The sequence below is a fragment of the Hipposideros armiger genome, unplaced genomic scaffold (assembly GCF_001890085.2).
Source record: "Hipposideros armiger isolate ML-2016 unplaced genomic scaffold, ASM189008v1 scaffold_104, whole genome shotgun sequence".
In the NCBI taxonomy this organism is placed as follows: domain Eukaryota; kingdom Metazoa; phylum Chordata; class Mammalia; order Chiroptera; family Hipposideridae; genus Hipposideros; species Hipposideros armiger.
The window spans coordinates 453,221-468,057 of record NW_017731454.1 but is presented as its reverse complement, the minus strand read 5'-3'; the positions used below and the strand labels follow the sequence as shown (position 1 = coordinate 468,057).

General features: G+C 33.3%; 1 protein-coding gene across 4 annotated transcripts in view; it reads right to left on the bottom strand.

Moving 5' to 3' along the window:
• Window positions 1-14,837, bottom strand: part of EPC2 (enhancer of polycomb 2) — a 113,175-nt gene that overhangs the window by 16,865 nt on the left and 81,473 nt on the right. For 3 of the 4 annotated variants that reach the window (XM_019646552.1, XM_019646553.1, XM_019646556.1), the window contains 6 exons: window positions 10,205-10,353; window positions 9,298-9,430; window positions 6,859-7,050; window positions 3,824-3,913; window positions 2,441-2,586; window positions 1,986-2,329 (listed from right to left, as the gene is read on the bottom strand). In XM_019646552.1, the coding sequence (XP_019502097.1) occupies window positions 1,986-2,329; window positions 2,441-2,586; window positions 3,824-3,913; window positions 6,859-7,050; window positions 9,298-9,430; window positions 10,205-10,353 (1,054 nt within the window). The remainder of the gene's footprint in view (window positions 1-1,985; window positions 2,330-2,440; window positions 2,587-3,823; window positions 3,914-6,858; window positions 7,051-9,297; window positions 9,431-10,204; window positions 10,354-14,837) is intronic. The other variant, XM_019646555.1, reaches the window with a different exon arrangement.

Genomic DNA, 14,837 nt, shown 5'->3' with positions numbered 1-14,837 from the left:
GCTCCTCTGGGGGAGACCTCAGCGGCCAAGGTATCCCTCCTGATTCTCAACTGCCACATGCAGGTGGTGTGGGGCTGGCCATTCTGTGTCCCTGACCCTCCTACCAGTCTCAAGGTGGCCTCTTCTTTATAGCCTTAGTTATAGGGCTTCTGGTTCAACTAGACTTTTGATGGTTCTCAAGGTTAACTGTTCTATAACTTAGTTTTAATTTTAATGTGATCATGGGAGTAGGCAAGCTCAGCATTTATCTACTCTGCCATCTTGAACTTCCCCTTCTCTTGATGTTATGATTTTTTAACATTTGTGATTTAAGTTCCCTGAGAAGTGAATATATTTTAAATGCTTATTTTATGCTAATGCATGGTAGTGTCATAAAATTCTAGAGCTGATTATAAAATGATTTAAGTTACATTAAGTTTTATTCTGAATCAATACATATAGGGTATTGATACAATAACATATGCAGCAAATATACATTTTCTGGAAAAGAGGTAAGTCAAATAGATCTGATGTTTATTAGGAATGTATGGTAGAAAGCTGCAAATACGTGGCCATGTTCAACTTGAGAAGGAACATATAAATCAATCATTTTTTTGGTATAATATACATTCGTAGAAAAGAAACTCATTCTACGGTAAAATCTAATTAGAAATGCCTATACTGATATGTTTTTAAACTCCCTTTTTGGCAAAAGATTATTTTGAGTAATTTTTGGTACAGGAATTCCAGTTCATTTAAATAATTTGAACGTCTTAGAGTTGGATGAAGAAAAGATCTGACTTATCATTTGTCAACTTCCTACTATCTTTAGATTTCTAAGAATCTTGTCACCTCAAACTCATACTAGGTATTTATCCATCCCAGTTTCAAAAGCTCCTTAAACTTCACAGACTCATGAACTTTTTATAACGGGACAACATTTCCCTTACCTAAATTTGTTTAGGAGAAAATTAACCAACTAATTTGGAGAAATGATATGTCAACTTCCAATTATTCATATAAGTCCAATTTTCCATTACAACCTTTAAACAGATAAATGTCTAGATCAAGTTTGAAAATAAGCAGTTCAGTAACTAAAAACGATGGAACACTATTGAGACCAAATTTCAAGCTAAAATGATTTAAAATCACTTTTAAAAAGTTTAACATAATTTTCCATACTAAAATGCACTAGCTAGGAAATAATTTAGAAATACATACTTTTTACAGAAAGAAAGGATAAGTCAAGTCAGTCACATCTAGTTTTCTCTCTGGATACCAGGCATTATTTGCAATGTACACAATATAAGGATATTTATAAATTATACATACTTGCATACATGTGATAAAGATTGACTATCCACATAAGAAAACAAATCAAAATTACATTTTAGATTCTCTAGAGTTCATACATTATTTACAATGTACATGTCATAAAAATATTAAATTAATTTGAGCAAAGTCTCTTAAAATAAAAAAAATAACCTTTCCAATCTCAACTAGAGAGGTAAGTTATCTGATACAAATTTTAACTATTCATAGGGAGGCTCTAAAAAATCAGTTTTCAGAAAGAAAGCTTTCAATGGTACTCTCGATTAGCAATGCCTAAATTTAAGCAAAGTTAATACATAAAAATAAAAATTTTCTTGAACAAAAGCAGACAGTTTTGTGCTATGATGATCTGGTTGGCAGCTTATAACCACTTTGCCCATAGGGATCCCCATGCATTCTGCCTACATCTTCACTATAGCAGGCACACACTTTTAAAACGTATGTCAGTAGTTTTATAGGTATCAGGACATTTTGGTTAAAATGTGAACCACAATAATTAGGTTTAGATTCTGAGGTTGAAAAAAAAAAAAAAAACAGGTTAAGATAAAATTGCTGTCCTCAGTATGATTATACAAATGAACCTTCAAAATTTACCCTGAGAGTTTACTGAGTAGATAATGAAAATTAAAGAGTAAAGAATAGTAGGATATACCTTTAACAAAGCGATAGCTTACCTGATATTCCATTCTTGCTGGTGTTCAATAAAGCTACAGATGCTGCAGAAACTCTTTTACTGTTCACAGTCTGCCCTGGTTTTCTTGAGGTACATTCTTCACTATCACTGTCCTGTACATTTAGTATCCTTGGCTGGAAACACTGTAGTCGACATGATCTGATATTGCTTAATATTTCAGAAAGGGACAGTCTATTTTCACAATGTTTACTGGAAGCATTGGTCCGAGAGAAATTAGAAGAAAAGTCTATAGTTTGGAAAGAGCTTGAAAAACCATTCAGCATTTCAGGGTCTATCTGTTTCAGGACTGGGTCATGTTCTGTGGATATTCGGTCCATTATGACCCTGAAAAGTAATAAATATAAAACCAAATATTATCTGGAAGAACTTGAACATTTTCTCTGTACTTTCTCTTCCTGCTTGTAAACAAAATCCAGGCCAAAATGAATAGTTTACCTTCCACCTCTGCCAATTCGCCTCCTTGCAAATCCTATACATCTTCTTGGGACTGTGAGTGTTGTAAGGCAATGCCTATATCTCAACTTATCCAAATCTGCCAATTCAGAATTTTCAAATGAATGGTTAGCTTGGTCCAAACGAGGCTGCAAAGAAAGAAAAAAAAAACTCACCGTAAATCTGAAATGACGAAAAGTTAAGTCATGATAAAAATAAAGTAACTACATCAATAGAACAATTAAAATTTAGACATAAATTATAAAATTGGGGTTTAAATGATATTAACTAGGTAAAATTTTATAAAATTGAATCAAAAGTTCGCCCACCAAAATAACTCAAACTGAATTTAGTTTATAAATACATTTAGGGAATATTTAAAATATATATATATATCTTTAAAGAATAATATGGCTTTTAACATCTATGTAGAAAAGTAGAGATAGTGAACGTGGTAGTTTATAGGCTTCCTACTGAGATAAACCAGGAGGAAAACTTTTTTGGACCCCAAATTGTACTTCAAGCACGCATGGGTCAAGCTGACACTTCCTCTTTACTTTTAAGAACACAGTCCATTTCTTTGCCTTCCCATTCCCTCTATTATTCTGTTTTTCTATCTTACCACTTTTGCCATTTCCCCTTTCTCTCATCAGCTTATACTGTAAACAGCTCCCTACCTCATCTACATTACACACAAACCCACACCCTGAAAAAATTCTAAGTGTATGTGTTCACCACAGTGAAATAAGACCAAAGGGTGTCCACTAGCCATATAGGAAAGCCATCCTCATAATTCTATACTTATTCCTTATCTGAAAACCTGAGCATTTAGCAATAAGAGTCATTCCTTGATATAATGCTATACCAAAGTTTGACTTAATAGCACAAAGTAATTTCTAAGTGTGTCAAAAGTTGTGAATATAATTACTAGATAAAATATTGCTGTGAGGAAAATTTTTAAATGAATTCTTCATGTTTGATACTTACTGGGTATGTATGCACAAGATGGGTTTGTCTAACAGTAAATTTCAATGAATACTTAGCAGTCATCAAAGGTTCAATTAGGGATTCTGGGCTTACCTAACTCTAGCAATGACACAGTAAGTAATTTTTGTAATTGCTGAACTATAGCTTATAGCTATAGTAAAAGCCCAAAGTGAAGCTAGATTTCTAAAACATGAGGAATCATCAACTTCCAAGTAAAGGATTCAGATTTTCTTTGAAAGAACTCAGTGCCTTTGAGCATCTTTTACTGGTATCTGCATAGCGGATATTAAATTAAAAATGCTGATGGACTGCCCATTTTTAGATCCAGACTAAGTCACCTTGACGAGAGCTACCCATTAATTCCAGTTCACAAAACACCACAAAAAATAAAGTTCTTACAGCATAATACTGGCATCCTGCTCGCCTTCTGAAAGCACAGGGACCATCAGGATCATTTTCTTCTTCAGGTTCTGATACTGGGGACGGTACCTAGAAAAAAGAGGCACAGACATTCCATTTAAGAGTTACCAAAGTCAATAAACAAATCTTTGTAATGGTCTAAAATTAGAATCTGATCACAAAGAGTAAATCACTCCTGCATTACATATAGTAGGCAGTGAGTTCTAAAACATTTCAAGACTAGTAAAAATTTTCTATGGTTAAAAATAATTATTTTTAATGCATTAGTTCTTGCAGGTAAGTTCATATGGTATTGTTTAATTACTCCTGAACATGTTAAGTGCTACAGACTTCAAAAGAATAAGTACAATTTTCATATACCCCACTTACATATTTTGTAAATAAAGTAAGTGGTCATAAATACTTTATTATGACAGTTATGCTTCACCTATAGGTATGTGTGGTTTTATCCAATAACTTTATTTCTTGGTAATAAAGGCAAAAACTAGGAAGTAAAAACAGGCTTATGAATAGCCTCCCACCCAAACAAAAGCCGTAAAGGCCATACATTTTATTCAAAGAGGAGTCCCTTATCTCCCCACGAATGTGTTTTTAAAATCACTTTTTAAACTTAACAAATCAGAAGCAGAAAACTAGAAGAGGAAAGAAGACTTGCTAAAGATAAGCAGATTTGTTACAGAGAGAAGTGATAAGCCCACAACCTGACAGCAAAAGAATAAAGACAGACCTTCAAAAAGCTGCTACTTATTAAAAGGCATTCTGCCTGGGACCATGTGATATTAGGTCAAATCCCTATACAATCTGAGTGGACCCCTAGGGTGACACTGGTACATTACAGTACACTTTACAAGTGTCATCTGTAACAGATAATATGATATACAAATATACTCTGACATGGCAGGGAAATAATATGGTTTAGATCAATTTCTACCCGTAAGGGTTAAAATTAAAAAAAAAGTTTTGGTACTTAAAGTTTCAGTTGTCTCGCAATTTCACTTTGAAGTACATCTCTTTTTCTGACAACGCTGGCTCATACATATTTACTTGAAAATTTTTGAACCTCACAAATCCCTCTCTTCCTATTTTGAGAGGAAAAATGTTTTCTCCACATTATTTCCAAACTGTGGTAATTACCACTGAGCAGGGTCATCCAGGGGAGAAAGGTATTTGTTTGAGGTTCCAATATACCTCCACCAGCCCTATGGGAAGACACAGAAACAGTAAGCTGGCTGATTCTTCTTCCTGGGGAACCAAGCCCCAAACCTGAAACTTGAAAGGAAATCCCAAATGTGAATTTTACACTTTGGTTCCTTTGCAAATCATCTACCTCTTTTAAAACACACACAGGAAGTGTCACAAGGTCCTAAAAATTCTTTGCATAAAGTATATCACACCTTCCTCTCAACCACCATTCCCGAGGAGTGGATTCCAGAATTTGGTATGAGATATAGGAAGAGACTGCCATTTTAGGAGAATCAGAAGATGATCAAGAAGAGACAGGGTTTTTAGTTGTGCTCTGCCACAAATTCATTGGATAAGTCTTGTTAAATGAAGACCCCTTAATGCCTGAGGAATACATGGTTAGTATGTTGAGTACGCCCTACTCTCAGAGTGGACAGACTGATCCTAGCAATAAGTGAAAAGTTTCTACAGGTCAGAGTATCCCATGGCATCATTCTTAAAGGGCAAAGTATCATAGGCTGTCATCAGTACCACCAATATAAGACTATCATCAATGTATTTATCGTGTCACATTCTGACTTAAAATTCTTTAATCATTTCCCAACCCAGCTCCTACTCCAGGCTTCATCCCATTCACCCTTCCTTTCCTTTGTGTTTATGTTCCAGCAATGCCAACTTGCTAGCAGTTGTCTCTAATGTGCTGTTCTCTCTGCCTAGAACCCTCTCCTTTCTATTTGGAAAACTACTACCCGTTAGAACACTCTTTTCCTCATTCCTTCAAAATAGTCATTTAATTAATGTTCCATGGCTATTCAAAGCCCTGCCTGGATATAACTGGGTGATCTTCTGACAAAAGTAATGAATTATTTCATTAAGTGCTTTTTAAGAGCACACTAAATTAAACATATCTTTGTGCATGTTACAACACACATGAATGCTAAACTATTATCTGGGATAGGAAACCTAAATCAGACAAAAGAATAAAAAAATATATAATCTAGCCAAAAGGACACATTTTATGTAAACTCAAGATTTTAAAGTTACAACAAAAAGGGTTTTGTAAACAGTCTTGCTTCCAAACGCATCTATGATGTTGGTTTTTAAAATTTTTTTTCTTTCAAAGCAATTAAGTCAGAATGTTAAAATATGATAAAGCTTGTTTGTTACAGTATTCTCTTTAAGTTGCCTATACCATATAGAAAAGAAAAACAAACAATGTGGATATTGCTGGACCAGGTGCTAAACAATACATATTTTTAAAATTGATCCTTTAATATATGAAATAAAGATCCTGTTTTAAAAATAACATGTATGAAAGTATAATTAAGATTTTAATTGCAAACATTTTGCTATCAAACTATTGCAATATAAACCAAAGAATTTTCACAAGTTAAAACTTGAACCAGTTCTTCTAAATCTTCTTTATAATCAAACAGTTATTGTCAAACAAATTAATAAAATTAACATTAAAAATTGTTTAAAAAATAATGCTGGTAGAATATGCTAAAAAAGGTTGTGAATATTTACAATTATGTATTAAATGTCTTAAAATATTGATAATCTTTGGTTTAGTAGTTCCATTCCTAATAATCTACTTTGAACACAGAGGGCAAAGATAGAGATGTTCCATAATAAAATAAATTCTATCCTACTGATGGAAAATAACAAAAAATACCATTTCAGTGGCTATTTAAATAATGTGGAAAATGTTTAGCTATACCATTAGGTGAAGAAAGCAAAAATCAAAACTCTCAGATGTCAATTATGTTTTAAAATATAGCAATACAAAATACTACAAGGAAATGTTTTTAAAATAGTTTTAAAACAAGCACCTGTGGAAATTCATCTTCATCTGAGCTGTGAAAGTCATATTGCTTAATGTCACTCTTATTGATCACAGGCAATGTCTCAGGAGTGGGCTGCTGAGATGTTATCAAAGCCTCTGCTTTAGGCTTCTTTGGGTACTTCTTCTTTTGACGAACCACATCAGAAGCCTCTTCTTTCAAAGACAAATGATGAGGGTGCTGTTTACATGACGATTTTTCCCCCAAAGGAAGAAATGAAAATCATTTTAGAAATCATGAAAACTATACTGCTCTTTGAAAAACATACATTTTTACCCAGGAGGTGATTTTATTTACTGTTTTTAATATGCAAAAATTATGTGATCATAAATGGCAAAATGTTTTATTTTCTGCAAGTTATGATAAAAATAATTATGGTACTTAAATTTGCTTTTTATATTGTTATTAATAAACTAAGATGTTAGTGATTTAAAAAATTGCTTTATTATGCAATCCAGCATTTTAAAAGCATTTTAATTTCATTTAAATCCACTGTACCAATGATGAAAATTAATAATTATTTTTACTTTTAAAATAACTTGAATTAGATTATGAATTCACTAATTCATTTCTATGCTTATTGCCAATTTTTAAAAGAAGTCAAATTTTTTGAGAAAAAATAAGATTAACTAGAAAAAAGAACTTCCCTTTTTAGAATGTAGAATTACTGCCTCAACAGAACAATAATCAAACTGTTCTCAAGTACCCCAGAGTTTGGTGTTGGTGCTTCAAAGGCCATCTGGCAAAGAGACAAAGTCTGATGGGGTGGGTTTCTAGCCCCTGCCTCTCCTCAACAGAGCAGCTCTGTTTCTGTTTGAACATACAGGCATTCCTTTTAATAAAAGGAACCTACCACTTTAAGAAGTTTGAAAATGACTCTTTCAAGCACCAAAGTACAAGCAATGTGAAAGGTGTAAAAAGATTTAGGCAGCTATACATTTCCCCATGTACCCCAGATTTTTGTTAAAACTACTCTAGGGTCAGAAATGGTACATACAATGAAAATGTTGCAGAAATGCCAAATTATTTAGTGAGATATAAACTGTTTCACATAATGGGTATAGCTACAACATCAAAAAGAAAGCCCCAACTTCTTAGAAACTATCTATACCGTAAGGTGGGATGTGTGACAACATAAATATATTGGGTTGTCAGAAAAATCATGACGCATTTTTGCACCGAAAAACATAGAAAAAATATGTCATGACTTTTCCCACAATCCAATAGTTAACTATGAATAATAGTCCCGGGAACACAATCATATCTCTAAAATTAGTATTTAAATAGGAAGAGTGTTTATTCTTACAGATGATCTAAAGATAGAATCAATATATAATGAAGGCAGATTCTGTCAGTAATTTTGGGTTGAGATTTTCATATTCTGTGCCTACCAGTCACATACCTTAGGAAAAGCATTGATTTATATAAATGAATTTTAAAAAATAACTTACAAAATGACATTTATTGCATCGATAACATTTTGGCTATAGAGGCAAGTGTGATTTAAAGGGAATCAGGTAGGTGGGCTAGATGCCTGTGATTAATAAGAAAGATCTCTGATGTTTGAACCGACATGAGTTGAACAAAAAAGTTTTCCTGCTCCACATTCTTCCTTGACCTTTAAGAATGAACCCATGAAAAATTAGGATTGTGTATATTTTTAAAAGATGAATTTTCCACAAACACCCTAAGTCACTTTTTAAATCTTGCAACACAGTAAAGCTCTATTGTCTAATGCTTTAGTCAATACCTGTTTCTTATTTAAATGTAATCTCTTAAAATTAAATGTCTAATTAATTTTTATATATCTACTGAATACTTTAATTAATGTACTAAGTGAATACTTAATAAATATAATTCTTTAGTCTAAGAGACTAAAGTAATCACTGTATCTGGCTCTTTATGAGGAAGAAACTGTAATCTAGAAGTTAGAGGACTTTTTCAAGTCACTCAAGGTAGACAGCAATTGATGAATGCTGGCTCTGCCAATAATGATGAGAACAAGAATGACTTAACAATAGTCTCAATAAAGAAAGCTTTAATTTTAGATTTTGATGCCTGCCAGTACGATGCAGGATTTGCTAAGGATAGTGCTAGTAACTAAACTTTACCCTTATTCTCTAGGGAAGCAGATCACATAGTGGAAAGCACAGGGTTTTTGGTGTTAGACCTGGACTCAAACCTAAATCTGACACTTATTGGCTATTTGAGATATAAGTCACACAGAAGTAAACTGATGTCAAAGAGTTGTTATAAGAATTAATGAGTCATATGTATGTAAAATTCCTAGCAAATTGCTTGGCAAATAGTAAGAAAATACATGTTCATTACTTTCTTCTTTAACCAAACTATACTAAGACAACTGCAGAAAACCAATAACTGTGTGATCCATATTACCATACATGCTTCTCCCCAGAGAATATTCACCTTAGTTTTACATTCTTGGACTTTGTGATGATTTCCATTATGAAGAGTTGCTGAAGTGGCATATAACTCTTTTTCAGATCTATTGATTTTCACTTCATTAAGGATTTCACCACCATAGTCTCCCAAATGATATCTTGAAAAGGTAACAAAATATATATATATAAAAAATTGCATAGTTTAAAAATAAAGAAGAAAAACTAATGATACCTCAATTAATTAGAATACAACTAATCAAATAGAGCCAACAATTAATCAGATTATTTCTAAAGGAGAAAATTTATAGGAATAAGCAGCTCACATTTGGGATTTAATAAACAAAACAAACCAAAAAATTTCTAAGGTACACAGAAGATGTCTTTCTAATATATTTTATATTTTGAAGCACTGGGAAATAATGTTTATAATGCTTACCTCAGGAAGCACATAAAATTCTGTTAGATTTAGTATAGTCTGATTATGCAGAAAAGTGATGATTACATTAGAGAACAGTTTCAGAATGCATTGAAAAAAATTTCTATCTAGTCAGAAAATAAAATCAATTAAATATTCATTTCCCTCAAATTTTGTTTAACAGAAACTTTAATATAGAGAATTGGATAAAATGACCTCTAGGTTCTTTTCTAAACAGAGTTCAATGATTCTGGGGGAAAAAAAATTAACTGTATTAGAGGACCTATACTACACATAAAAATATCCCCCCAATTTGCATTCCAAATTACAACCCGATTAAAAAAACAAAACGAAACAAATAACTGGTAACCACAATTCTTCAGAAAAATGTAGATTATGTTAGAGAATCAACTTCAATTGTTTTACAGTTAGGAAAAAAAAAATTTCTCTCATTTGGTTATATTTCGCCCATCATTTAGCTAAAGCTGCCACTAGTATGTAATAGTGTCAATGTTACCTTTTTTCCACAACTTCTAAGGTTAAGTGCAATAATTCTCGTTTTGTTTTCTCTCTTCTTTTAATCATTTCCAAAATTGTTATGGCTCTACTAAACTCTCGTCTCAGTTTCAACATCTTTTCATAAGAAGCTTCATCATTCTTACGATTCTATTGAAAATAATAAAAATTTAAGAATAACAATTAATCCAATTATCCACATTTCCAGCTTCAACAAAATCTTATCAGACCCAAATTCACTGTATAAAAGATGTTTAAAAAAAATCATCTAAACAGCAACTACATAAACAAACCTACCTATTTAACTCTGAAAACATAATCAAACTATCTCTCAATAAATATTCAGAAAAAAATGTTGCCAGCTGTTAAATAGATAAAATGACACAGAAGGGATAATTCCAATGTAAACAAATTTTTAAAAGTCTGACTAACATAAAACCCAGTGTACCAGAAAATGTCATACATTCATTTGGTAGCAATGTATTTTCCAATGACAGAGAGAAACAGTTCTGTCAAATCAAGGTTACGTAAAAACAGCCAAAATGTGTCTCTATCCATCCATTCAGGTCTGTATTGGGGGCTGGATGGTTCAATATATTGGGTTGTCGGAAACGTCGTAACGTATTTTTTCTGTTTTTCATTGCAAAAATGCGCCATGATGTTTCCGACACCCCAATAATACAGTATAAACATTCACGATAACAAGCAAAGCTTCACTTCAGAATCTCAGATATAAAACTGAAAGTGGGCAAGGAATGAGATTCTCATGTTCTAATTTAATAACACCTTGCTGTAGATTAAAGATTTAGTGAAAATTCTGAATTTCAGAATATTGTTAAGAAATTCTTACTCTGGAGTGTAGGAAAGTATTTGAACAAACTCAGAGTGACAGTCCTGTTTAATAACTACAGAAGTCTCAGTTGTAATTAGCAGCAACTGTTTGCATATGAGTTACTGTTAATATAAAATATTTTGTTCAATCAAATAACCACAGAATACTTACTTTATATTAGGTATAGAACTATTTGCTTAAAAATAGACCATGGCTACTTGTCAGGCTGTATGTCCACACAAACTGCATTTAAGCAATCTTTCCATTCTTGAGTTAATAATGCAATATGACATTAGAAAGAACCTGAAGAAAGCCATGTTTCATACCGGAGTATTATAAGAGAGAATATAAAACTTAAGAAAAATTCCAAGTTTTACTCTTTTTTCTTTTGTGTATAGTTTCTTATATTTGAAAGTTAATCATCACCTATAAAATATTATCTAAACTAAGTCCCATTAAGGTACTGCATACCAAATATTAAGAAATGCTATGTTAATAAGCCATCCTTTCATCTCATCAAAAAGATATTAATCTCTTTGTTTCCCCTTCAGTACTATGACAAAAGGCAAAGTTTAAAGCATGATTTTCAGCAATTTTTTTTGGGGGGGGGTAAACAGGCAGCAATGACACCTTCCAATTAAAAAAAAATTAACATTACCAACAGCAAATATTAAAGTGTCCACTCTGTGCAGGGTATTGCACATGTCCCCTATCCTCAAAAGGCTTCAAGTCTAATGAGGGGAGACATACAGATTCAAAATATGAATGATGATACAGGCCACATGCCATTGAACAATATTCAGAAGTGCACCAGCACCTTGTAAGATGGCCTTGCTCTTCACTAAGGTTCCTCTTGACTGTGTGCTTCTGCCCTCTTACTCATTCATTTCCTGCTCTCTTTAGGCCCAAATAATGACCCTTCCTAATTTTTCCTCTCCTCAGTCTTATCCTATTTTTATTTTTTTTTAAATAATTTCAGATGTACAAAAAAGTTACAAAAATAGTATAAAGAATTCTCATATAATCTCCATCCAGATTCACCAAATGTTAATATTTTACATACGCTTTCTCTGTATGTATATACATATATACATGCACATATATGTACATATGTATGTGTATATATACATATATAGAGGGTGCCAAATAAAAATGTATACACATTTTAAGAAAGGAAAACTGTATTAAAATTGGAATACTCAATATATACCAATAACAAAAGATAAATACAAGTCATGTTTGACTTCTGCAATTACAAAAGGTGCTCAAAGTGGTTATCATCAGCGTCCAGACACTTCTGATTATGGCGAACTACTGCTTGAGCAACGTTGACCAAAGTAACCACTTGTATACATTTTTTTGACACCCCGGTATGTGTATATATGTATATTAGTTATGGACTGAATGTTAGTGTCCTCTGAAAATTTGTAGGTTGAAATCCTAGCCCCCAGTGTGTTGGTATTAGGAGGTGGGGCCTTTGGGAAGTGATTAGGTATGAGTGTGGAGTCCTCAGGAAGGGATCAGTGCTCTTACAAAGGAGAGCCCAAAGAGCTCTTTCTCCTTCCACCAGGTGAGGCCACAGCAAGATGACCATCCATGAACCAGGAAACAGGCCCTCACCAGTCACCGAATCTGTCAGTACCTGGCTCCAGAACTGTGAGAAATAAATGTCTGTTGTTTAAGTCACCCTGCCAGAAAAATTTAAGATACAATGCCCCTTTATCCCTACACACTTTAATGTGCATTTTCTAAAATCAATGATAAAATCAATGATATTCTCTTAGGTAACCACAGTATAATTATTGAAATCAGGAAATTAACATTGATATAATTCTACTAATTTATAGACAATTTGTATTTTATCAATTGCCCCATTAATATTCTATATAGCAACAATCATAAAAATATACAAAATATATACAGAGAACAATTATATTTGTCGCTATAAAGGACATTAGTGGGACAACAGTAATTTTTATTATTAAAATTCATTAGTAGTAATAAATTCTTTTTTCTACTCTAGGATCCGATTCAGGATTAAAATTGCACTTAGTTGTCATGTCTCTAATCTCCTGTAATTTGGAACAGTCTTTCTGTGGTGATCATGATCTTGATATTTTTGAAGAGTAGAGGCCATTTATTTTTATAAAATGTTCCTCAATTGGGGTTTCTTTTGTGTTTTTCCACAATTAAATTCAGGTTATACATTTTAGTAGAATTATCACAGAAGTAATATTACATCCAACTCTCAAGTTAAATGATACCTATTTGTCCCATTACTGATGATGTTAACTTTGATCACTTGATTAAGATGATGTCTGCCAGGTTTCTCTAGTCAAATTACTATTTTTCCTTTTTTAATTTAAAAGTGTGCTGTGGGACTCTTTATCTTGTTTTTCATCATATTTCCCCCCACTAGTTTAGTATCCACTGATACTAACTTTTGCCTGAAACAATTATTATTACTATGGGGTTGCCAAATGGTGATTTTCAAACTCCATCATTCCGCTGACATTTTTAAGTATGAAATCTACTTGAGGGAAAATGTGTACCTTTCTCTTATCTATCAATCATCCATTCATCCATCTATCCATCCATCCATGTATATCAGTATGGACTCATGGGTTACTTAAATTCTATAGGTTATCCATTACTCTATTTATTTTGACACTCAAACTTTCCCATGTCCGATCAGTGGAGTCGCCCTTCAAGCTGCCTCCTGAGTCCTTCTGACATGGCTCCGACATTCTTCAGTCTTCAATTACACTCTTATTTTCTGGCACAGCAGAATGTTCCAAGCTTATCTTTATACTTTCCCAGTCCCAGGCCCGTAATCAACCATTTTTCTAATGAGCCCTAGTTCCTTTTAATGGAAAACGTCATTTAAAATCAAAATCTACATGCTAAGCGTACCCATTGCTATTGGGTGTCACTGCTTCTAGACCCTCTCAGTGAACAGAACTAGGAAATAAGTATGTATATACACATGCAAAGTTCTATATCTAATTCTAACTATATCAGTATTAATACCTGTAAGTTCATACTTCTATCTTTCCTATGCTTTTAACATGGCCCTACTCCTTGTATTCAGATCTACTCACTCCCTTTCCCCTTCCTCACAACTGTCTGCTCGAGGCCAATTCCTTTCTTCCTGTTCCAGTTACATATTACAGTTCAAACCTACTGCCAAATCTCTAGGGAAATGGTTGTCAACCGCCTGCACTTTAGAATTAACTATAGATCTTTCTATAAACAGATAATTCACAGGTAATGGTTATGTGCGACCAGACGGAGAACCACTACCCTGTGAGTTCCCTATCCTGTCTAACTTGCTTCTTCTGGGCCACACGGAGAGAGAAGGCACAGGCGCTAACAGCTCTATCTATGGAGTTAAACATATTAAACGTATCTGCTGAATCAAGATTTCCAAATCAGCGCATTCAGACATGCTGGTGCCTTAAAACTATCTCATTTAAGAATGTCCTAAAGTACTTAAGCACTCCCAAATTAGTTCAGTGAATTAAAATTAAATTCTAGACTACTAAACAAATATTTTAGAAGTGCTTTACTTTAGCCTTTGCATCATCTATACAAGTGTTTTTAGTTCTGTGGAAATAGAAAAGGAAGCAGAGAACCCTCTGTTAGCTTTATTATTTTTTTTTTTAAATTGGGGAATTGGGGGATGGGAACAGCGCTTGGGAATTGGGGGAAGGGGAACAGACAAGTTGCTGTCCTTTTGTTCTTCAGTCTAGTTGTGGAGGGCGCTGCCCCACTGGCCCAAGTTGGCACCATCGTTACGCTC